The 23,405-nt window shown below is 44.2% G+C and overlaps 1 protein-coding gene across 1 annotated transcript in view; it reads right to left on the reverse strand.

The window, feature by feature from the left end:
• LOC123773380 (protein amalgam) overlaps positions 1–23,405 on the reverse strand; it is an 83,943-nt gene that overhangs the window by 51,438 nt on the left and 9,100 nt on the right. Inside the window, exon 2 of the mRNA XM_045767099.2 lies at positions 18,402–18,674. Coding sequence (XP_045623055.1) covers positions 18,402–18,456 — 55 coding nt within the window. The 5' untranslated portion in view covers positions 18,457–18,674. The remainder of the gene's footprint in view (positions 1–18,401; positions 18,675–23,405) is intronic.

A 23,405-nucleotide genomic window follows, 5' to 3' on the forward strand; every position in this document is an offset into this window, starting at 1 on the left:
AATAGTAACCAAGCAGAGCTAGAAATAGTAACCAATCAGAGCTAGGAATAGTAACTAATCAGAGCTAGAAATAGTAACCAAGCAGAGCTAGAAATAGTAACCAATCAGAGCTAGAAATAGTAACTAAGCAGAGCTAGAAATAGTAACCAATCAGAGCTAGAAATAGTAACTAAGCAGAGCTAGAAATAGTAACCAATCAGAGCTAGGAATAGTAACTAATCAGAGCTAGAAATAGTAACTAATCAGAGCTAGAAATAGTAACCAAGCAGAGCTAGAAATAGTAACTAATCAGAGCTAGAAATAGTAACTAATCAGAGCTAGAAATAGTAACTAATCAGAGCTAGAAATAGTAACTAATCAGAGCTAGAAATAGTAACTAATCAGAGCTAGAAATAGTAACTAATCAGAGCTAGAAATAGTAACCAAGCAGAGCTAGAAATAGTAACTAATCAGAGCTAGAAATAGTAACTAATCAGAGCTAGAAATAGTAACCAAGCAGAGCTAGAAATAGTAACCAATCAGAGCTAGGAATAGTAACTAATCAGAGCTAGAAATAGTAACTAATCAGAGCTAGAAATAGTAACCAAGCAGAGCTAGAAATAGTAACTAATCAGAGCTAGAAATAGTAACTAATCAGAGCTAGAAATAGTAACCAAGCAGAGCTAGAAATAGTAACTAATCAGAGCTAGAAATAGTAACCAAGCAGAGCTAGAAATAGTAACTAAGCAGAGCTAGAAATAGTAACCAATCAGAGCTAGAAATAGTAACCGGGCCAGCGCTGTTGAGAGCCGACTTGGGTAACTATGTACAGTAAGGTATATACTCGCCTCGCGCGGCTTCCTATAAATGATGATGGAGAGCGCCTAAAAAAAAAGGAAAGCGGTTGCTATGTAATGTAATAAAGATGTTGTTGCTGTGTGTGTGTGTGTGTGTGTGTGTGTGTGTGTGTGTGTGTGTGTGTGTGTGTGTGTGTGTGTGTGTGTGTGTGTGTGTGTGTGCGTGTGTGCGTGTAGGTATGTGCAACTTAGCACAGGTGCCGGATGTGCCTCTGGAGTTCCCACGGAGGATATAACGCTAAGTCTGGCATCTATGGTCTAGTTGGGACGACTAGTCGGTGTAAAACTAATATATGCCTTACGGCAGATATATATACTGTTGTGCAGATTTGTTGACCAAACCACACACTAGAAGGTGAAGGGACGACGACGTTTCGGTCCGTTCTGGACCATTCTCAAGTCGATTGTGCACAACATCTGTTATGCAGATGTTCGGTGAGGCCTTAGATTTCTTTACTTCAATGTTGGTGCTGAATGTTGGACGTGAGCAAACATAATTATACTCGGAAACAAACTCATTATATAACGACGCCGAAGGCCAAATACCACGTTGAGACACCGCTTCTCGTCCCATGGAACGAAATAAGACGAAAACAGGTGGGAGGTGACGCCCAATTAATGGGAGGTGACGCCCAATTAATGGGTTGTTGTTGTTATAGATTCAACTACTCGGAACAAGTTCCAAGTAGTACGAGCTATGGTGAGCCCGTAGTGGACCTTACCTAGCACAGGAGCGGGGCAAGTAACACGGGCTATGGTGAGCCCATAGTGGACCTTACCTGGCATAGGAGTGGTGCCCGACTGCCAATTAATGGGAGGTGACGCCCAATTAATGGGAGCTGCGATTTCAAACAAATGTTTGTAATTGGTCAGCTGTCCAACTGAACCGGCAACGTGATTGGTTAAACAATAAGAATAGGCAGCATTATCTTCACTCTTATTGGTCAAACGAATAGTAGCAGTAACCTGTGTCAAGAGGCAGGTGAACCATAGCAAGATCCCTAACTAACAACTTGGCAAGAACCCCTTGCTGAATCCTGGGTAATGGGTCGTCTCAAACAATACTGAAGAGTGTTTGGGCACCATTCCTTCCCCCCGTCCCATCCCAAATCCTTATCCTGACCCCCTTCCCAGTGCTATATAGTCGTAATGGCTTGGCGCTTTACCCTGATTGCTCCCCATCCCTTCGTGACAGCCTTTTAAACAGACAAACGTGACGCTGGTGTCCAGACGTCCGCTGGTGGTCAAGGGTGAACCACGAGTCCTTCATAAAGGTGAAGGTTTAATTGTATTGAACCTTGGCAGTGTTGTACCGGGACAGTGTTGTACCGGGACATTGTTGTACCTGGACAGTGTTGTACCTGGACAGTGTTGTACCGGGACATTGTTGTACCGGGACAGTGTTGTACCTGGACAGTGTTGTACCTGGACAGTGTTGTACCTGGACAGTGTTGTACCGGGACAGTGTTGTACCTGGACAGTGTTGTACCGGGACAGTGTTGTACCTGAACAGTGTTGTACCTGGACAGTGTTGTACCTGGACAGTGTTGTACCTGGACAGTGTTGTACCGGGACAGTGTTGTACCTGAACAGTGTTGTACCTGGACAGTGTTGTACCTGGACAGTGTTGTACCTGGACAGTGTTGTACCGGGACATTCTAAAAACACGTGAAAACATCGAGGGGGCAAAATATAAACACGGTACTTGAGTAAAGATGTCTACTAGCAGGCGACCCTGCGCTACCGGCTCTGAGAGTGCGGCCGGAGACCACGACAGTTCGCATGATCCAAGGTACATCAGAGCGGGCAAAAGACGGCGGGAAAACGTACCGTAAAGAAGCTTAAATAGTTAACGGAGCTGCTGAAGCAAACCTTTCGTGATGTGCGAGTGGTGAGCTGCCCGAGAGCTTGAATACATCTAATGTTAAACTGATATTCAAGAGAGAATATGTGCATGAAGAACGACAGACCTATGTCCCTGACATATATATATATATACCGTGTACGGATATTGAAAGGACAATAATCCCTAATTGGCTTAAAATCTTAACTGGATTTAAAGGAAGAATAATGATTTCAAAAGACAGCCTAAAATGCCCATCATTTCGCTGAAAGGAAGTCTGCTCCTGTGGACCTGTTTGAGGATGATAGGATGAAAGTGATCAATTAAGATAAGGAAAGATGGGCTGACTGCAGCTTCCTGGACTACCAGAAAGCCTTTGATAATTTACAACACAGGAGGATCACGAAACTTGGGAATCAAGCCAGAGTTCAACAGAGCAGAAGAAGCTGTTAAACACATATGGCACAATCTTACTGAAGCGACCATACGAGTCATAAATACTCCTACTTCGCCCAAGTAAAACAGAAACAAGCAACACTTGGTGGGCCAGCCAGAGACTTAGGGCCCGCGCTGGAATATCCCTGCGGAAAAAGAACAAAGAGTTACTGGCTTAAAGAAGACCTGTGTAAAAGTAGGAAACAATAAGAAAATATCGCGAGGATCAGTAATGGGAGCCATTCTCTTATTAATGAACGTTAATGATATATTGTACAATGAGAATTATAGTCCTAAGATGTTTTTTGTACAGAGTAAAACCGATGATCTTATCAGAGCAGAGAAAAGTTTGCATAATGCTCAACGTGAGTCTAGATAACCTGCAACAGTATTCTGGAGAAAAAACAATTCTTGACACTTCAGCAGAAGCAAAACTTCAGCACAGGGAACGTAAGTATTTATGAGGCAGCTCGCTCATAGGTCCTGATTCACTACAGCAGATCGACCGAGTCAGGAAGTAATATCTGCCTCATTCGGCTGGATATTTGGGAACCAGCTGGATTTTTGCTTCAATATCATCAATAAAAAAGCAATGAAAAAGAAGCCGGGTGCAAAAGACCTCTGTGTCAATACATAATAAGGGACTGACTTTTTTTTTTTTATTTTTTACTAGCAGTATCCGGCCACGCGTTGCTGTGGCTCAGCAACCTTCCCTGTCCCCCAGTCCTTCCCACCATCCCTCCCTCACCCGTCTCCTCGGCCTCCCAACCATTCCCCACTCCATCGCCCCCTCGTCCTCCCCACTCCACCATCCCCTCTTCCTTCCCACCATGTCCCATTCTTCTGTCCCTTTGTCCTTCCCACCATTCTCCATTCCCCCATCCCCACCATCCCAAACTCCCCCGTCCTCTCGTCCTTCCCCACCATTCCCCACTCCCTCGTCCGATGCCTTCCCAAATGGTCTGATGTTCCCATCAGAAAATTGAGAACATCAAATGATCTGATATTCTCATCACTGAATTATAAAAAAACAGTTAAAAAAATGAAAATATTAAAAAATAAAAAAAACTATACTCATGAAATGAACGGTATGGTAAACAACACAGCTCAATTCCAATGCAATTCACACCAAATAATTAAATCAACTTAAAACTAAAACAAAATCTATGAAAATTCAATTTATCAGTGCAATCAGAAACATTGAAATGGAATTGTAACATATTTAGTATAGCATGTGTGTTGCTCTTACATGCAACAGATGGCGCTATTTTTCAAGAAAAGCATAGTTTTACTTTTCACATGTGTGGCATGAGGGGGTAAAAATAGCCTAAGCTACTCTATCCCTATGAGATGTATTTCTTTCTTGTCTCAATAAACATACTTGAACTTGGTGTGGCATCTATACTTATACTTACGAAATGAACGGTATGGTAAACAACACAGCTCAATTCCAACACAATGTCACACAAAATAATTCAATAAAAAATAAAATAAATCGAAATCTATGAAAATAAAATTTATCAATGCAATCGGAAACATTGAAATGGAATTCGTGACATATTTAGTATAGCGTGCATGTTGCTATTATGTGCAACAGATGGCGCTGTTTTAAAAAAAAAACGTTTTTACCTGTCAGAGGGGTGGCATCTATATAGTAGATATATAAAAAGACGCGCCTATTCGAATGCAACGTTGTGTCAAAATTTCAAAGCAATCGGTAAAGAGGTTTCGAAGATTTCCCTCACATGAAAAACAGTTTTTCAGAAAAAGCATGTTTTTTACCGTCACAGACGTGACATCTATATAGTATGTATATAAAAACCTGTTCGGATGCGAATGGGACGTTGTGTGAAAATTTCATAGCGATCAGTGAAGAACTTTCGGAGATTAGCGGTTAGGCACAAACGAACATTTCCATTTTTATTTATATAGATTTTAAGTGGAAAACGGTCCAAGAGTAAATATAACACCGAGTCTAACATCACAGGTACACATTAACATAATAACATCAGCAGTATATGAAAGTGCTAGCAAGCAAATCAGCCTTCAGGACACACTGTACTTTCTATGATGATGACGTGTAGATCTCCGCACTAGAATGTGTAGCCCAAGTGTGGAAGCTGCACCCCCGCCAAACACACCGAAACTACGACGTTGGTACAACGTTCGAACAAGTTTTATCACCTTCTAACCAGTTACAACAACCAATATAGCAAGTTGTAACAACGTTCTAATGCGTCTTAAACACGTTAAGCCAAGATGTAACAACTTTATTACAAGTTGTAACAAGCGGAAAATAGAGAGAGTTACGGTTTGTGTTTCCAGGGACCTGCCAGCCACACCTCACACCAAGAGAAGATCTGAAGGTCTGCAACAATAACAGTCTCTCGACTCTAACGACGTAGTTATGTGGAATAAGAAAGTACGTTTTATGTTTTAAGCTTATGTTCGACGAAGCCGAACTAAGCTTAGCTGGGAAAGGCGAGAGAGCGCAAACTGAACAAACACGATATTCTTGACTTGCATATCATGACATGAGCCCAACCGGTCCCGTCTCTACCTGCTATCTTGACTCCGGGGGTCGAGGTCCCTAGCGGCCCGGTCTCTGAACAAGCTTCCTGTAGGAGTAGACCATCGCGCACAAAACTCGAGAAAACCCAACATTCTTGCTTCTCCGGTGGTACATCCACCTGATGGATGCACCACCACGCTACACCCCGCCCCCCTCCAAGATCTTCCCTCCAGACCTGACCCAAGTCTGAGCGTTATGTCCTCACACCTCACCCTCCCAGTCTCCCTCACACCTCCCACACGTCACCCTCCCAGTCTCCCTCACACCTCCCACACCTCACCCTCCCAGTCTCCCTCACACCTCCCACACCTCACCCTCCCAGTCTCCCTCACACATCACCCTCCCAGTCTCCCTCACACCTCCCACACCTCACCCTCCCAGTCTCCCTCACACACCTCACCCTCCCAGTCTCCCTCACACCTCACTCTCCCAGTCTCCCTCACACCTCACCCTCCCAGTCTCCCTCACACCTCACCCTCCCAGTCTCCCTCACAGTCTCCCTCACACCTCCCACACCTCACCCTCCCAGTCTCCCTCACACCTCCCACACCTCACCCTCCCAGTCTCCCTCACACCTCACCCTCCCAGTCTCCCTCACAGTCTCCCTCACACCTCCCACACCTCACCCTCCCAGTCTCCCTCACACCTCACCCTCCCAAGCTCTACAACACGAGAGGTGGGTTATAAGGCGTTGCTTCCATTGGAAATGGAAACCCAATTTATACAAAATACACAACGATCACAGGAGGACCGAAGCTCTTGATTGCCCAGTGGTAACACACTCGTTCCGCGTCTCCCCAGCAATTTTGGTCTCAGTTGAGGATTGGCTGGGCACCAGTCCTTAGCTGCTCGCCCCTGTTCGCCCAGCAATAATAGGGTATCTGGTTGTTAACCTATCGGCGGGTCGTGTTCCAGGGAAAGTTAGTATGGTAAGGCTTACCACGATATATATTGTGGCGGTCATGACACTGTCGAACATTTTATGCTATTCCGTGACAGATATTTCTCAGCTCGCTGTTTCTTGAGGGCGCCGTCTTGGCGGCAGGGGTTCCTCATACTGGCTTACGTACAATGTTGGGAGAGAGGATCTGACGCTCTGAAAACTCTAATATAGCGACGAGGGTGATGTTCTGTGTTGTGGCCACCCTCATAGTTTGGGACCTGTCAATGATGAGTTTTTTCAGGGATATTCCTGCGCGGGCCCTAAGCCTCTGGCTGGCCCACTAAGTATTACCTTGTTTGTTGACCAGACCACACACTAGAAGTTGAAGGGACGACGACGTTTCGGTCCGTCCTGGACCATTCTCAAGTCGATTGTGAATGGTCCAGGACGGACCGAAACGTCGTCGTTCCTTCAACTTCTAGTATATGGTCTGGTCAACATACTTCAGCCACGTTATTGTGACTCATCGCCTGCATATTACCTTGTTTCTGTTTTACTTAGTCGGTGTATACGTATTTATGACTCGTATGTTCGCTTCAGGAAGATTATGCCCCATGTGTTTAACAACTTCTTCTGTTCTGTTGAATCTTAGTTGAAATCGTATTGGGTTTGTAACTGTTCACTGTGTTTGATAATATTCCAGTTGTTTGTCGGACGTCTCTCTACAGTGCTGACATTTCCTCTCATCTTCTGTAACCTGAAAGCCCATTTCCCATGCACACGAGTATGCGAACCTGATGCGGTGTAAATGTACTCCTGTTGTTCTACTGCTCCCTTTCATTAAAATATGTGGTTGTCGTGGGATTCAGTGTTGTAACCGATGTCCTGCCCGGACAGTCACTAGCTCATGTGAGACGTACCATTAATGTATAATTACTTACTGTAAATATATAGCTCTTGAAATAGCACTTTCTCTGTAACTATAAGGTGTGAAAGATAGATGAAATTGTTTATGTAATAATCTAAGACGAGGTCTGATAAAGACCTTTTGTGCCCTCTGTAATGCTTTTTGCGCTACCGCTCACAGGATGGGAATGGGGTGCACAATAAACTAGCTGCCTCCGGCGGCAACAATCAAATCATGTGTGTTCTCCTCTGCTTTGCTACGTTACATCCCCTCTTCTGCTTTTGTTGTCCTCTCCCACATTGTTTAGGGGAGACCTATGAGCCAATCAGCCTTTGAGTCTCGCACTTGAGTCAAAGAAGATGAAGACTCACGATCAGTGTTACGGCCACTATGGGCCAGTAACTGGGTAACAGGGTTATAACCTCTTTTACTGTATCCGACCCAAAGTCGGTAGTAAGCTTTCAAGAACGCTGAAGCTTCGGCGACTAATCTGAGTATCTAGTGGGCCATTTTTGGTAAGCAGAACTGGCGCTGTGGGATGAACCAAACGTCGAGTTAAGGGGCCAAAATGATTTATATATATTATATAAGATTATAGAATATAAATTATAACTACACTTATTTACAATTGCGTCTCTTTCACGCAGTACACGAGCCAGTCCACCCACACAGCATCACGATGAGCCTACACCCCACCTTCGCTCTCCAGCTACTCACTGGCAGAGGGCTTCAGCCACATGCTGACAGGGGTCCCAAACAAACTCATACAGAGGTAGCTAACCCCTGGCAGAAGTCTTCTAGCAGCTTGCTACCAGCACTTCACGCTAGGCACATCACTGTAACCCTTAATAGCCAATCCCGGGGTACGACGATCTTCACCAACACTGCGTATACCAGCAGTTAACACACTGCTTAGATCGACGGCGGCTACTTAGTCTTCTTGCAGGACCAAGCTAAGGGTTCTTGGACTGCTCAAGGGAAACGGCCTTCCTCAGTACAACTGCTTCCGTATGTCACCTCTGTGGACATAAAACGGTCCGTCATTACACCAAAGGTCATCCACATCGATCTCTCTTTCTGACTAAGACAGGAAACCAGGGCCATTTATCGCTGCCACGCTACCACCAACAGATGGCGTTGTCCACGTAGCGTCCAATACCAGGGGAACTGTAGTGCCGACTCATAGATGGCGCTGAAATCGCCACTCCTTACTCCAATGAAGGTGTCGATACCGTAACAATCAGCTATGGGGAGGGAGAGCTCTCAGCCAGGAGTCAGCAGTCATCTGCTCCTGAACCAACCTGTGTTAAAAACCGTTGTTGTGGCAATTATATGCAACTCAGTACAGAGCCAGGATTCATCAAGCATTTACGAGTCCTCCTACGAAACAGAGGGGCTGCCAAAACGGGCGACCCATCCAGAGAGGAAAGCCTGGACCACTGACTCAGCTGAAATGTTGATTAATGGGATTGCTTCCGGCCATCTGGAGAATCGATCTATGCAGGTGAGTAGATAAGAATATCCTCTTGCCGACGGTAATGGTCCAACGATGTCTACATGTACCACCTCGAAACGGTCAGAAGGTAACGGGAACTGTTGAAGAGGGCTCTTTGTGTGTCGATGTGTTTTCGCTCGCTGGCACTGGAGACATGAGCGAGTCCATTATCTGTAGCGAGTAGATTATCCCAATAATATACTCGCTGATGATGAAGATGAAGCCACCCAAAAGGTGGCACGGGCATGAATAGCTCGTAAGTGGTGGCCCTTTTGAGCCATTACCAGTATCAAGAGCTGATACTGGAGATCTGTGGAGGCGCGACTGCACCCTGCGTGACGGGAGATGTCTCCCGGACCAAGTGGTGACCAGATGGTGTATACTCGCTCCAAATGCATTGTTAATATTCCTGTCAACCTTTGGAGATGAATGAGGTGAGGTGTTGCCCGAGCATATAAGCTGTAGAGTAGCAAATATTAACTAGTCTACTTTCAAGTGTGGTCTAGAACAGACACTTGCGAGTGTCTGTTGGGGGCTGACTGTACCGACTCTCAGTGCGCTCAACTCACACCATTGCTCGCCAAGGTATCACCTGCATACTTCTGTATACTCGACTAAATATATATATATATATATATATATATATATATATATATATATATATATATATATATATATATATATATATATATATATATATATATATATATATATATATATATATATATATATATATATATATATATATATTCTCTTAGTGTCTGTGTTTATTGTCACCATACTTTACGTAACAATAGAACCGTTACACGGCGTAAGTACCGTCACCTAAGGTCGGGATGACCAACTCCAAGAAAATGGGAAGTACTAATTAATAGTAATATTGAATTACTGGAACCAGAGAGATGTTACCAGGAACCTAGTTTGATTATTAATACTTAATGGCGGATTAAGGCCAACTATGTTGAGCTTCCCAGTGTAAGTTAGACTAATGGGATGTAATACAAATAATGTGGGTAGCTTCCGCCACCCTTAACAAGGCGGCGACGGCCATTCTGTTTACCCCTCAGGTTAATTGTAAAGTTTATAATGTTCCTATTAGTTTCAGTACACCAAAACATTTCCATGTAATTAGAAATCCATTTTGCCAACCATTGTGAGAGTTTGGGTTTCTAGTATTCTCAGACAGAGAAATGCCTGATGCTTTACCATGCATCTGGCAACCCAGAGTTTGTACCAGGCCACCACTTGTTCTGGGACATGTTCTATGTCGTAAATAGGCTATTATAAATAGTACTGTCCATTTGTCTACAATGATTGTTATTAAAATTACTGACTTAGATCTGCCTAACAGTTCTTAGGTAAATGAGTAAGAAGATGGCCTAGTATGTTAATTACTAATTAGACCACGTCCGAACTCATTGCATGCTCGAACACGGTAACCGTGCCCATATAAGGAAGAAGCGCTCAGGCCTCTCCACAGGACACATTTCACGGCAGACATCTCCCGTCACGCAGGGTGCAGTCGCACCTCCACACATCTCCAGTATCAGCTCTGGAGATGTGGCTCAAAGGGCCACCACTTACGGGCTGTTCATGCCCATGCCACCTTTTGGGTGGCTTAATCTTCATCAATCAATCATCAGGCCTCTCCATTACGGGTTATTCATGCCCGTGCCACCTCTTGGGTGGCTTAATCTTTGTCAATCAGGCCTCTCCAGTTACAGCCCCGCTCCTGTGACCAACTCACAGTGAACCTACCTGTGCCAGGTAGGTCCACTACGGGCTCACCATAGCCCGTGCTACTTGGAACTTTTTGCTCCCAGTAGCTGAATCTTAAACAGCAACAACAAGCCTCTCTTATTACGGGCTATTCATGCCCGTGCCACCTCTTGGGTGGCTTAATCTTCATCAATCACTCAAAGCCTCTCTCTCTCTCATTCGTTCTAAGGGCAAGGTGGAGGATGGTGGTCTGATCAGTGGAGCCATGTGACTATTAGGTTAAGTGTTACTGTTGTTGTAAGTTAGGACAAGTCTTTTTATAACTGTGTGTATGCTCAGTGATCAGTGCAAGCCGTTCCCAGTGTGTGCAACTTGTGTAATTTCATTCATCGATAACTCTTTGCCCGTGGCTGTGTCCTTCAGAATCGCCACGTGGTGTACTCTAGCATTATGTCTCTCTCATATTATTAGCTGTGTGTGCGCCCCAAATATAGCCTGGGACTATATTTGGGGCATTATTAAATATTACGTGTTTAGGCATTATATATGCTACTCTAAATGCCCCGATTCTCCATGACAAATATGTTATGCATTCGCATATGTTGTGTATTATGCATGAAAGTGGCGGTCCCACTGTCATCGCTCCCTCATCATCTGTGCCGTTTTGTGTGGAGTGGGGGAAGGGGGGGGATTACGTGGGTTTCTGGGCTAGTATCCAGCACTGTTAAACGGGCACGTGTAATATATGTCAGCGGCGTGTGTGTCTTCCGTGGAGTATGTGTCAGCGGCGTGTGTGTCTTCCGTGGAGTATGTGTCAGCGGCGTGTGTGTCTTCCGTGGAGCATGTGTCAGCGGCGTGTGTCTTCCGTGGAGTATGTGTCAGCGGCGTGTGTGTCTTCCGTGGAGCATGTGTCAGCGGCGTGTGTCTTCCGTGGAGTATGTGTCAGCGGCGTGTGTTTCCACGGGAGACATCTCCCGTCACGCAGGGTGCAGTCGCACCTCAACAGATCTCCAGTATCACCTAATGATATTGGTAATAGCTCAAAAGGGCCACCACTTACGGGCTATTCATGCCCGTGCCACCTTTTGGGTTTCTTAATCTTCATCAATCACTCTTCCGTGGAGTATGTGTCAGCGGCGCGTATGTGTATGTGTGTGTATGTGTGTGTGTGTGTGTGTGTGTGTGTGTGTGTGTGTGTGTGTGTGTGTGTGTGTGTGTGTGTGTGTGTGTGTGTGTGTGTGTGTGTGTATGTGTGTGTGTGTGTGTGTGTGTGTGTGTTCCAATAGCGCTCAGGCCACAATGTTGCTCTCTGTCTCCCTCAAGTGTAATGTAGCGAGAGTCACGCCTGCGGGTATGGATAATTGATGGAGGGAGCCGAGCGAGAAGAAACGAGTGTGTGGCGCTACGGCCGCCACACATTATTCACCACAGTAAATGTCAAACCTGTTCCTGGGAAAAATATATAATCCTCGATAAATCTGGTTCTCATCTACATAATTGTTTTCTCACTTCCGTATTCTCTGAGGGTGAAGCAGGGATTTTTTCCGATTTTTTTTTTCAGATGAAATTTGTCAGAAAAAAACAAATAATTGTTTATAAAATTAAGTCAGCAAAATCAAAGTATATATAGACACCGAGGAATGTACATTATATCTTAATGGATATATACAGAGTTTAGTTTTTTCCTGGAATATCTGTATGACTAAAAAGTATACCTGCTCGCTGGTGAGTAAGATAAGTGTCCCGGCCTTAATAACCCTCCACGGCCAATAGGTCGTAAGCCCAAGACTTAACAAGACCCGACTGTCAAACACCAAACCTACGTGACAGACACGGACACATACACGTGTAAAACAAGTAGCATCAAAAGAGCATCACATGAACAATGCCCCACGTGGAACAAACACAGAATTCGATATCATGAAACTCGGGCGCCTTTTAATTAAAGCCCCCCTTCCATAAACACAAAAAGCCAGCATAGTTTACGACCAGCGCAGCTGCGAGGGGGAGGGGGTGGGGGGGGAGGGGTGGTGTTGGAGCCTTAAATATTGGGCAGAAACATATCTCCAGCTGGGATTTGCCAGTGGTATTTGAACCTTTTTCACGGCCCGAGTAGTTAGTTCAGCACTGTTGTCGGGGGCTGACAACAGCAACAATAATAATAATATTTTAGTTATTAAAGTGTATACACTTGCGGTACATGAACAGTGAAGGATACATAGGTACGATGAGTACAATGAATAAAGCCACGGATACACATGAGTGTTTCAGGTGTAATATCAAATAACACAAATTGGAAGAGTGACGTAGAAGCTTTAATAGGGGGTAATACGTAAAACTAAATGAGATAACATTTTTGAATAGTTAACTATATTTAGAAAACGATTGATAATTTGCAATGTGACATTTGGAGACTGGAGTTTTTGTAGCAGCAGAAACATAGTAAATAGTTTAATAATTGTAGAAGAGATGAAATAGATTATTTAAAATTGTTAATGAAATTTGGACGTGGCAGTTTTTAGGAGTAGTGCCAATTTAGTATTTAATGTTCACGATAACAGCAGACTTAGGTTGGCGTTGTTTAAGATTCAACTACTGGGAACTAAAAGTTCCAGGTAGCACGGGCTATGGTGAGCCCGCGATGGACTTACCTGGCACAGGAGCGGGGCTGAAACTTCTGTGTCAGGTTGACATGTAGGATAAGAGGTGAGTACAGTTAGTTACAGAGAGTTAATTAGGTAGTTCCTGTATTAAACTGACTGAGAAAAGTCCCCCCAGTGTGGAATGACTTCACTGGGGGAAGTCATTCCACAGTTTAGGACCCTTGATGTACAGTGCATTTCTACTTTCATTCTCACGTGGTGCTCCGTTACAGTCGTCAAGGAACCGTTTAAGGTCGGGATTAGCTGTTTTATTTAGTGAAGAGCACACTTGAGAGTGTGTGCAGAGACTTGATATTTAACATATTCAAAGATTTTAGTAAGGGTGCTGTCTAGGGCTGGAGTTTGTTATTGTTCTAATTGCTGATTTATGTTGAGTAATTAGTGGTAGAAGGGAAGGGAATTATAAGGAGAAAGCACGACTATATGCTTGGAACCATTACGACTATATAGCACTTGGAAGGGATCAGGATAAGAATTTTGGGATGGGACGGAGGAAAGGAATGGAGGCAATTTTGGGTTGTAGAATCGCCCGCACAGATACCATGGGTGAGATATGGATAGATAAGCGAATAATCCTGGGTTACTAGACCAGGGGGGAGGTACGTGGTATCTCGCTCTGAAGAGAATGCCTACTTTTATTAAACACTTTTTGGTATATTTTGTATATGTCAATGTAAATTCAGTTTGTAATCAATGTGAACACGAAGGAACATCTACTCTGTTCTGAATTTGGATATTGTTTATTCTTAAGTTAATTTTATTAGACTTGTTAGCAAACACTATGTACAACGTTTTATCAATGTTTAGGGTGAGTTGGTTAGCAGTCAGCCGCAGATGGACTTCTTTTGTCTCGGTATTCACCGTGTAATTTATAAGTGGGTTAGTATGGGAGAAAATGAAGGTTGTGTCATTAGCAAATAGAACTGGCTTTAAGTGTTGAGTGGCATCAGCAAGATCATTGGTGTATATGAGAAAGAGGAAGGACCAAGTATTGAAACCGAAGTTCTACTGAACTTACTGGATCCCGTAGCCTCTCCGAGGCACAAACCAGGATTTTTACACAACCCCCCCCCCCCCACTGCACCCGAGCTATGCCAATAGGCCGTTCTCAATAGGGCGAAGAGGGAGAACGGCCTACTGACATAGCTCGGGTGCAGGGGGGGGGGGTGTAAAAAAGGACCAAGTATACTAGCCTGCGGAACGCCAGTGTTAATTGGGAGACGTGGCAGCTTCCACTTCAACAAACTGCTGCCTGTCGCTGAGGTAACATTGCAACTACTGAAGGAAGTGACGTCTAATTTCTAAGTGTTGCAGTTTGAGAAGGTTATTGTGGTATATCAAGACCTGCATGTATCACGTCAAGCATATTAAGGAGAGTGATATATTATATTTAGTTAAGTAGGAGTTAAGATGTTTGTACATTTGTGTTTTGTAAATATTTTGAGCAAGGTAGGCACGATTTATATTGATCTAAAATGGATAATTTCAGTAAAATCATTACTTTTATGGACTGGGATTACTGAAATCTTAATTATTAGTTTTTTTTTAAGAAAATCAAGAAAGGTTCGAAGCGCAAGTGATTTGTTGTAGAGCAATGGCTTGGCCGGGGATATTAACCTTGAAGCTTTTTAATACATTAGGGGTTGGTATATCAGCGAGTGTACTTCATTTAGTTATAAGAGAGATGTCATTCACATCTGAGGAATTAGTTGAGGGGTTGTGATCCCTCCCGTCAACCACCTGAGAGATGGTGAACACTTGAGCGGTTATATTACATAGTATGAATAATATAATATAAGTTGCATGTGGGAGATGGGCTGCTTGGGGGGGGGGAGGTGGGTTGTTGTGACCTAAAAGATATATATTTAGCGAGAGAATTACTAAGTCTTTCCAATATATGAGTAGAGTGAATGACCAGTGGTTCAGCTGTGTGGAGGCAGCATTGGTCAAAGGGATTAACAGAGGTCTTGGAAGTGTGATATCACGCCAGGCTGGCAGTTGACCTCTGACAGGTGGACCGCGTCAGGTCAAGACCGTTGTCAGGGCAGGGCAGGCAGTGACCCATGCAGTATTCACGTGACATTAGGCTGGAGATTAAGGAGTTGCTATGTTTGAGAATGTCACGAGGGGGACGTGTGTGGTCACTCGGAGCAATCGAAGCAGAGCTTTAGTACGCCCTAATCACAGCCTCGGAGCCGTCACATCCAGGACCTCGGGTTTAGGCACAAGTCCTCAGTGGGGAGGACAGGGCCCCACAGCCGAGATAGGTCAGCTCATTCGACGGTGTAAATCGAACTCATTTAGTGGGTAAGAGACGAATGATTAATCCGGGGTTCTCAGATAGGAATAGGATGTTAGTGTTGAGTTATGTGGGCCGGGTGGAGCCCATGGTGCGGACCAGGTTGGGTAGAGGTATGACAACCCGTCCTCCAACCTGTCCTCAGACAAAGTCCATTCCATCCACTGATCGACTCAAAAGACGCATTCGCCAATTTTAACATGCTCTTCATTCAAAATAGGAATTTTCTCAAATATAAATTAATATGGTTATCTAGTAACCTACTGTACATATTTAGGCATTGGTTAGGTTAGATTAAGTTCTGTTGGCGATTATTTGTATATGTAGTACGTGGGTGAAGCATTTACAGCGTTGTGGTTCGAACAAAAGTCGTCAACGAAGCACTTGTTTCGGAAGTGTTGTGAGTCTTGAACTCCACAACATTGTCTCTTGGATCATCGACTTCCTATTGCGCCACCTGCTTCTTAGTTTCGTCTAATTTCGTTATAAAATTATACTATTTCAGAGTAAAAAAAAGTTTTTCATGTTCTACATTCAGCACCAACATTATAGTGAGTAAATATGTCATGATGACCAGACCACACACCAGAGGATGAAGAGACGACCACGTTTCGGTCCGTCCTGGACCATTATCAAGTCGATTGTGATAAAGGTACACAACACACAATCGATTTGCTAATGGTCCAGGACTCGCTAATGGTCCAGGACGTGCTAATGGTCCAGGACTTACTAATGGTCCAGGACTTGCTAATGGTCCAGGACTTGCTAATGGTCTAGGACGTGCTAATGGTCCAGGACTTGCTAATGGTCCAGGACTTGCTAATGGTCCAGGACTTACTAATGGTCCAGGACAGACAGAAACGTGGTCGTCTCCTCATATTCTGGTGTGTGGTCTGGCCATCATACCTTCAGCCACGTCACTGTGACTCGTCGTCCGCATGTAAATATGTCATATTTCCATCTACGTAATGCTAGGAGGCTTTAGGGAGCTTTAGGTTGGTTTGGGTAATTAGTAGGACTGGGTGGCGGCGAGGTGGCTAGTGGGTTGAATAGCCAGGGGGGGGCGACCATTTGGGTAGAAATGGGTTAACGAGGAGGATGGTGTGATGTCCCGGCACGCTCCGTCACACGAGAGAGAGAGAGAGAGAGAGAGAGAGAGAGAGAGAGAGAGAGAGAGAGAGAGAGAGAGAGAGAGAGTGAGTTGTCACAGGTAACACAAAGCGCTCAGCCTTCAACAGCGTCATACTGACAATGCCATTCTCAATAACATCGCCCCATCAGCAATTATTCACTCCTAGGCCGACTCGCGTCTAGAACTTGTGTTTGCTCAACACGATATATGTTTAACATCATTCATGGGACGAGCTGAAGGCTCTGCCACACAGTTGGTCCTTGGCTCATCCTGGACCTCTATATAATCATACTGGCTTAGCGCTCTCTCCTCGTAATTACCTGCCTTATATCATCCTGGCCCTAATATGATAGTTAACATTAAAGTTTGTTTATTCTTTATAGATTCAAATAATATCCCCGTGCCCGTGGCGCAGTGGTAAGATACTCGTCCCCGCGCTTCGCGAAAGATGATGGCCTGGGTTCGTATCCTGGCCAGTGAGGAACGACTGGGCGCCAGTCCTTAACTGTACGCCTCTGTTCACCCCAGCAGTGAACGGTTACCTGGTTGTTAAACAATTTGATGGGTCGTATTCCAGGTAAAATTAAGATTAAGGACCTGCCTGAAACTCTATGCGTGCTAGTGGCTTCACAAGAATGTAAAGTCACTAGTTTTATACTCTCACATATATATATATATATATATATATATATATATATATATATATATATATATATATATATATATATATATATATATATATATATATATATATATATATATATATATATATATATATATGCGGAAAATCCACAGAGAAATATGAAATGAGGTGAACGTTTCGGCTTTGTTAAAGCCTTTGTCAACACCAGACTGACTCAATATATATATATATATATATATATATATATATATATATATATATATATATATATATATATATATATATATATATATATATATGTTATCTTGTTATGTAGGATAACAGATCTTGCTTACAACTTCACTGGGGTCATTACTGGCGTTTCTAATGAGTCCTTGCCTTGCAGACGACGAGTCACAATAACGTGGCTGAAGACATGATGACCAGACCACACATCAGAAGACAGAGAAGCAACGACGTTTCGGTCCGTCCTGGACCACAAGACTTGATTATGGTCCAGGACGGACCGAAACGTCGTCGTTTCTTCATCCACACAAAAGGTGTGTGGTCTAGGTCATCGCCTTAGTTAAAAAAAAAGAAACACTGAACCTTCATACTTGACTGTGAGGTAGATAAGTCGAATTTACATACTTGACTGCAAAGTAGATAAGTAGAACCTACATAAATGACTGTGAGGTAGATAAGTGGGACCTACATACTTGACTGAGGTAGATAAGTGGAGCCTACATACTTGACTGCGAGGTAGATAAGTGGAACCTTCATACTTGACAGTGAGGTAGATAGGTGGAGCCTTCATACTTGCCAGTGAGGTAGATAAGTAGAACCTACATACTTGCCAGTGAGGTAGATAAGTAAACCTACATACTTGCCAGTGAGGTAGATAAGTAAACCTACATACTTGCCAGTGAGGTAGATAAGTGGAACCTTCACACACTTGAGTGTGAGATAGAGAAGTGTGCTTGTCCTGGACTGACCTTGTGGTGTGAGGAGCAGCAGAGTGACGAGGGTGCCGGCCAGAGATGTCTCCATCGTCAGAGGTTTCTTACGCTTCCTCTTGAGGAGGTGGACACGAGGGGGGACGAAGGCGCCTCACCACTCACAGTCACCACTTTATTTTCAATGTATAACGGAGTTATTTCTATGTCTTTCCGTCTTAAGAAATCTTATCTGTGAATTAGGAAGGTTATCCAGCCTGAGATGGTCCAGTGTGGCAGGTGTCATATGTTTTCTTCAGACCTGTTGGTTCACTTCAATGGTATAAGGATATATCATTAATAAAAGCTATTCATCTTAGGAACATCTTAACATTATTAACACTGATCATCTTTGATCACAGATACGCAAGTTTTCTTTCAAATGATATGTTAATGGAGGTTTACTATAGTCTACTTTCCACATATCTTCACGCTATAATATTTACATTTTTGTGTATTAAACTATCAACCATGTTTTTTTCCGATTATACAGATAGAATTATACATTTCACTCTGCGTTTTTTAATGTACTATGTGTACGTGCACTCATCTAAATGTGCTTTCAGGGTCGGGTCCTAGCTACTGAGCCCCCACCTCATACAGCGGTCGATGGACTACCACAGTGACTTCCGACTGTACTCATTTTCGTCATTTGAACTTTTGAAATGATTTAATGTACTTGCTTATACTTGATTTCCTTCTAGTCTATTACATTTGTTAACAACCACCTATATACTAGAGGTGGTTCAATTACAGTGTCTTGCGCTAGGCTACGGTCAGGGTTCGTGTGAGAATTAGCGTGTTTCGTTATGAGTAGGCTCTTCTCAAATGTAAACACGCCACTCTGGCGCGGGATACCTGTTTACTCATTATGTTAATGCATTGTGAACCAAAATTTGGTTGTGTAGCTGTTGGAGTGGTGAGCAGTCATCATGTGTGTTGGTAGGCCAATGTAAAGGTATTTATGATTAACAAGTAAAATGTTAAAATAATAGTAATTACAGCAACTATTTAGTCGAACGTACAAAAATGAACTGTTACAGCTAACAATGTTCACGTTTTGTATTATCAATTATGTAAAAGGTACGAAAAAAGGTAAAAACCGAACTTAAACATCCTAGGCCTAGTATAGCACATATATAATTCATATTACATGTATATATATCAACACACATATATTACAAACATGTAATATACTATAGGCTTAAGTTGCGATCATATTAGGCCTCGGCATGCTTGGACAGGTAAGGTTAGTTCTTCAGTTACTTTTTTAATTTCCTTAGAATGCCATTTGGACTAATTCAATAATACAAAGAGTAAACTTTCTGGGCCCAAGAATGCATAGTTGCTACAAGTACCATCATTACAGGACGTGCTGGAGGAGTTGGGAGTGTAACCGCCCTGTTTCCATCCCGCCAAACACACACACCGAAACTACGACTTTAGTGCAACGTTCGAACAAGTTTTAACACCTCCTAACCCTGGAAACACAAACCGAAACTGTCTCTATTTTCCGCTTATTACAACTTGTAATAAAGTTGTTACATCTTGGCTTAACGTGTTTATGACGTATTAGAACGATGTTACAACTTGTTATATTGGTTGTTATAACTGGATAGAAGGTGTTAAAACTTGTTCGAATGTTGTGCCAACGTCGTAGTTTCGGTGTGTGTTTGGCGGGAACCATTTATAACAACCAATATAGCAAGTTGTAACAACGTTCTAATACGTCATAAACACGTTAAGCCAAGATGTAACAACTTTATTACAAGTTGTAACAAGCGGAAAATAGAGACAGTTACGGTTTGTGTTTCCAGGGATGTCCTAGGAACACCTCTCTCATCTATATATTTGATAATATAATCTTGCCAGGAATAATATGTTTTGTTTATTATGTTAACATGCTTAATGCTCAATGGAGATACGGCAGTGAACATTAAGAGTAGGAAGTGAATGTATCTTGACGGAATGTAAGTGGCAACCTTTTTTATATAATTTTTTTTTGTTAAGAAAATAACACATAAATACAACAATAAAAGCACAGGCACCTGAGCACCCGATCAATACAAAACAAATCAGCACTATACCAAAGCAAAACAAGAATCACACACATCTATATCACATGAACACAGTAATAAAAATAGCACCACAAAACTGAAAGGAATACAGGAAGGCACATTACGTGACACATCTATAACACATAAAGCAGTTTCACCGGGGCTGGTGCACAGGCAGCCGTAGCACGGGAAAACTGCAGCACGGCTGCACAGGGGGCTGGGGAACAGCGGCCGTTGCATGGGGAGGGGGGGGGGGCATCAGCACGGAGGGGGGGGCATAAGCACGGAGGGGGGGGGCATAAGCACGGAGGGGGGGGGCATAAGCACGGAGGGGGGGGGCATAAGCACGGAGGGGGGGGGGGCATAAGCACGGAGGGGGGGGGGGGCATCAGCACGGAGGGGGGGGGCATCAGCACGGAGGGGGGGGGGCATCAGCACGGAGGGGGGGGGGCATCAGCACGGAGGGGGGGCTGGTGCACCGAGGACTGGGTCGTGTGGGCCAACTGTACAGTCCTTTAAAACTAAAACTTACTCCCGTCCCGCACCCTCCACCACAACCGGGGTAACCAGTAACCGAGGAGCAGAAGTAGGCAACCCGGCATCTACACCACGCACCGTCTCCACCACAGGGAACAACCTTCACTGGAACGCCTCCCTGGGGACAGCCGCCAACACACCCGCCACATCACCAACAGGCGCCGCACAAGCCCCAGCCACACCACCAGCATCATCCTCAGAAGACAAGTGCTCCTCGTGCGTCCAAGAGGCACGACCAGGGGGGAGACGAACTGAGAGCTTGCCTCGTCACTTTGGAACTGTACACAAATCATCGGAACTGTCGTCCTCCTCCCATAGGTGCCCCAGCAGAACCACGGGGAGGCTGCGCATGGTCACGCAACACAGTCACTTAACACCGCCGCCGCTTCGACCACCGGAGGCACCGGACCACACACTAATACAAGCTGCACCGCGTGAACCTTCACAGGGACATGCACCGCACACAACCCCCCCAGCACCATGAATCGCTCCGCCATAATCCATCTCGGAAGACAGCCTCTGGGACCACAGGCGCAGCAGCCGGGGGAGGGACTTCATGCATCACTTCTTTAATACCTCTACTGCCATCCAGGGGGCAGCAGACACCAGCCCAGCATCCAACACACTCCCAACATCATCCAAAAGCGCAGGTACACAATCCACGGCAGTACACGCAGAGACCTCCGGGACCTCCGGAGGGGAAAAGACTTACTCCCGGAAATGGGTCACATGGCCCACACGGGCAGCACAGTAGCCCACAGCCAGCTGCCTCGACAGACCGCACTGGAAGCACGTACGGGACTGGCCAGCGAGAAGATCCTGATGTAAAGGCTCAGGAGCATAATCGAGGACGGGATCTGAGTCTTAAGGCGAATGGTGAAAGTCCAGGTCCCATTCGGGATGCCCCGCAACCCGCCAGAAGAGATGATGACCGGACGTGCAACACACATCCAAACCAGCTGAAGTATCGCCGCAACAGGTTTTCTGGAAACTCGAACGACACTCTGTGAACGACCACATACGTGGACGAGCCGCTCCGGTCAGAAAGGGTCACGGACCCTTTCTGACCGGAGCGGTACAGACTTGAGCACCGCTCGGTGACCAGAGATAATCTGCACACCACTGGGTAATCCGCTTTTCCAATAAACTCTATGCCAATCGTCGAAGCACGATGAACAGGAGGCAAGGGCAGCCCTATCCTACCGGCCGGCACGGCCGCAAGGTCTCGCAACAGTCGCCACCAACGACCTGGTACAACTACGGGCAAGCATAGACTGGAGCTCACAGCTGCGACGACTACTCCCACTGACAGCCGGGCGCAGAATCATGTAAATAAACTCTCGTAACGGTTTCCACCCTTCCTCGCCAATTGCTCATATAGCTATGAGAACCAGGAATGTAGAATCCAGATTCTATGTTTTTTGAGAATTAGCGTTATATTTTGGGAAGTCACGATGTCCTAAGTAGGACTCATTCCTGTGTTTACGTCAGGGAACTTCGTAGAATGACTCTCGTAACCCCGTAACTTTCTAGCATAGTCATTCTTAATTGTAATTTTGCAGCCACGAGGATTGGTTATGTTCCCATTCTGGCTGTGTGTGTTCCTTACTGTTCCTCGAAATTTGCCTGTTACCCTTATTGTTGTTAGCTAATCATAGCCAATATCATTGTTTTATTAATAGCGTGCATCCTGTGCAATTAGGTTATTGCAGATGGTTTTGAGGCTTAGAAATAAGAAAGCACCTAACAAAAGAAGGCACCAGGCCAGGAAGACAATTTAACAGTAAAGTTTACGAGGTGTGAGAACCCATTATCACCATTCAAGATAGTTTTAGCTATGCGTGCGGTACACTAGTATTATACACATTACGAGTGTTTCAGAGTATGTTATTAGTGAAGACTTATGAGACTTATGAATGATTATTGACGTGTTAGGATTACCAGTCTGATACAGAAACTTCTTTAGGCTCAAAGCATTGCAGTGTAAAGTGTGCCAAGCAGTTCACTTAGCCTTATATCCCTTATCACTGTATGGAAGTCTGCATGCTAGGTATCTTCAACCCGTTCTCGCAAATTCGTAAAGTCAATATTGACTTATTAACTACGTGCATAGGTGATATACTAAACATAATAGATACCCTTAAAAAGATTCATAGAAAACACCGACCTTACCTAACCTTGTTAGTATCTTAAGATAAGCATCTTATTGCTTCGTAATTACAATTATTACTTAACCTATACCTATTATAGGTTAGGTAATAATTGTAATTACGAAGCTATAAGATGCTTATCTTAAGATACTAACAAGGTTAGGTAAGGTCGGTGTTTTCTATGAATCTTTTTAAGGGTATCTATTATGTTAAGTATGTCACCTATGCACATATTTAATAAGTCAATATTGACTTATTAA

The sequence above is a fragment of the Procambarus clarkii genome, chromosome 10 (genome assembly GCF_040958095.1).
Source record: "Procambarus clarkii isolate CNS0578487 chromosome 10, FALCON_Pclarkii_2.0, whole genome shotgun sequence".
Classification (NCBI taxonomy): Eukaryota; Metazoa; Arthropoda; class Malacostraca; order Decapoda; family Cambaridae; genus Procambarus; species Procambarus clarkii.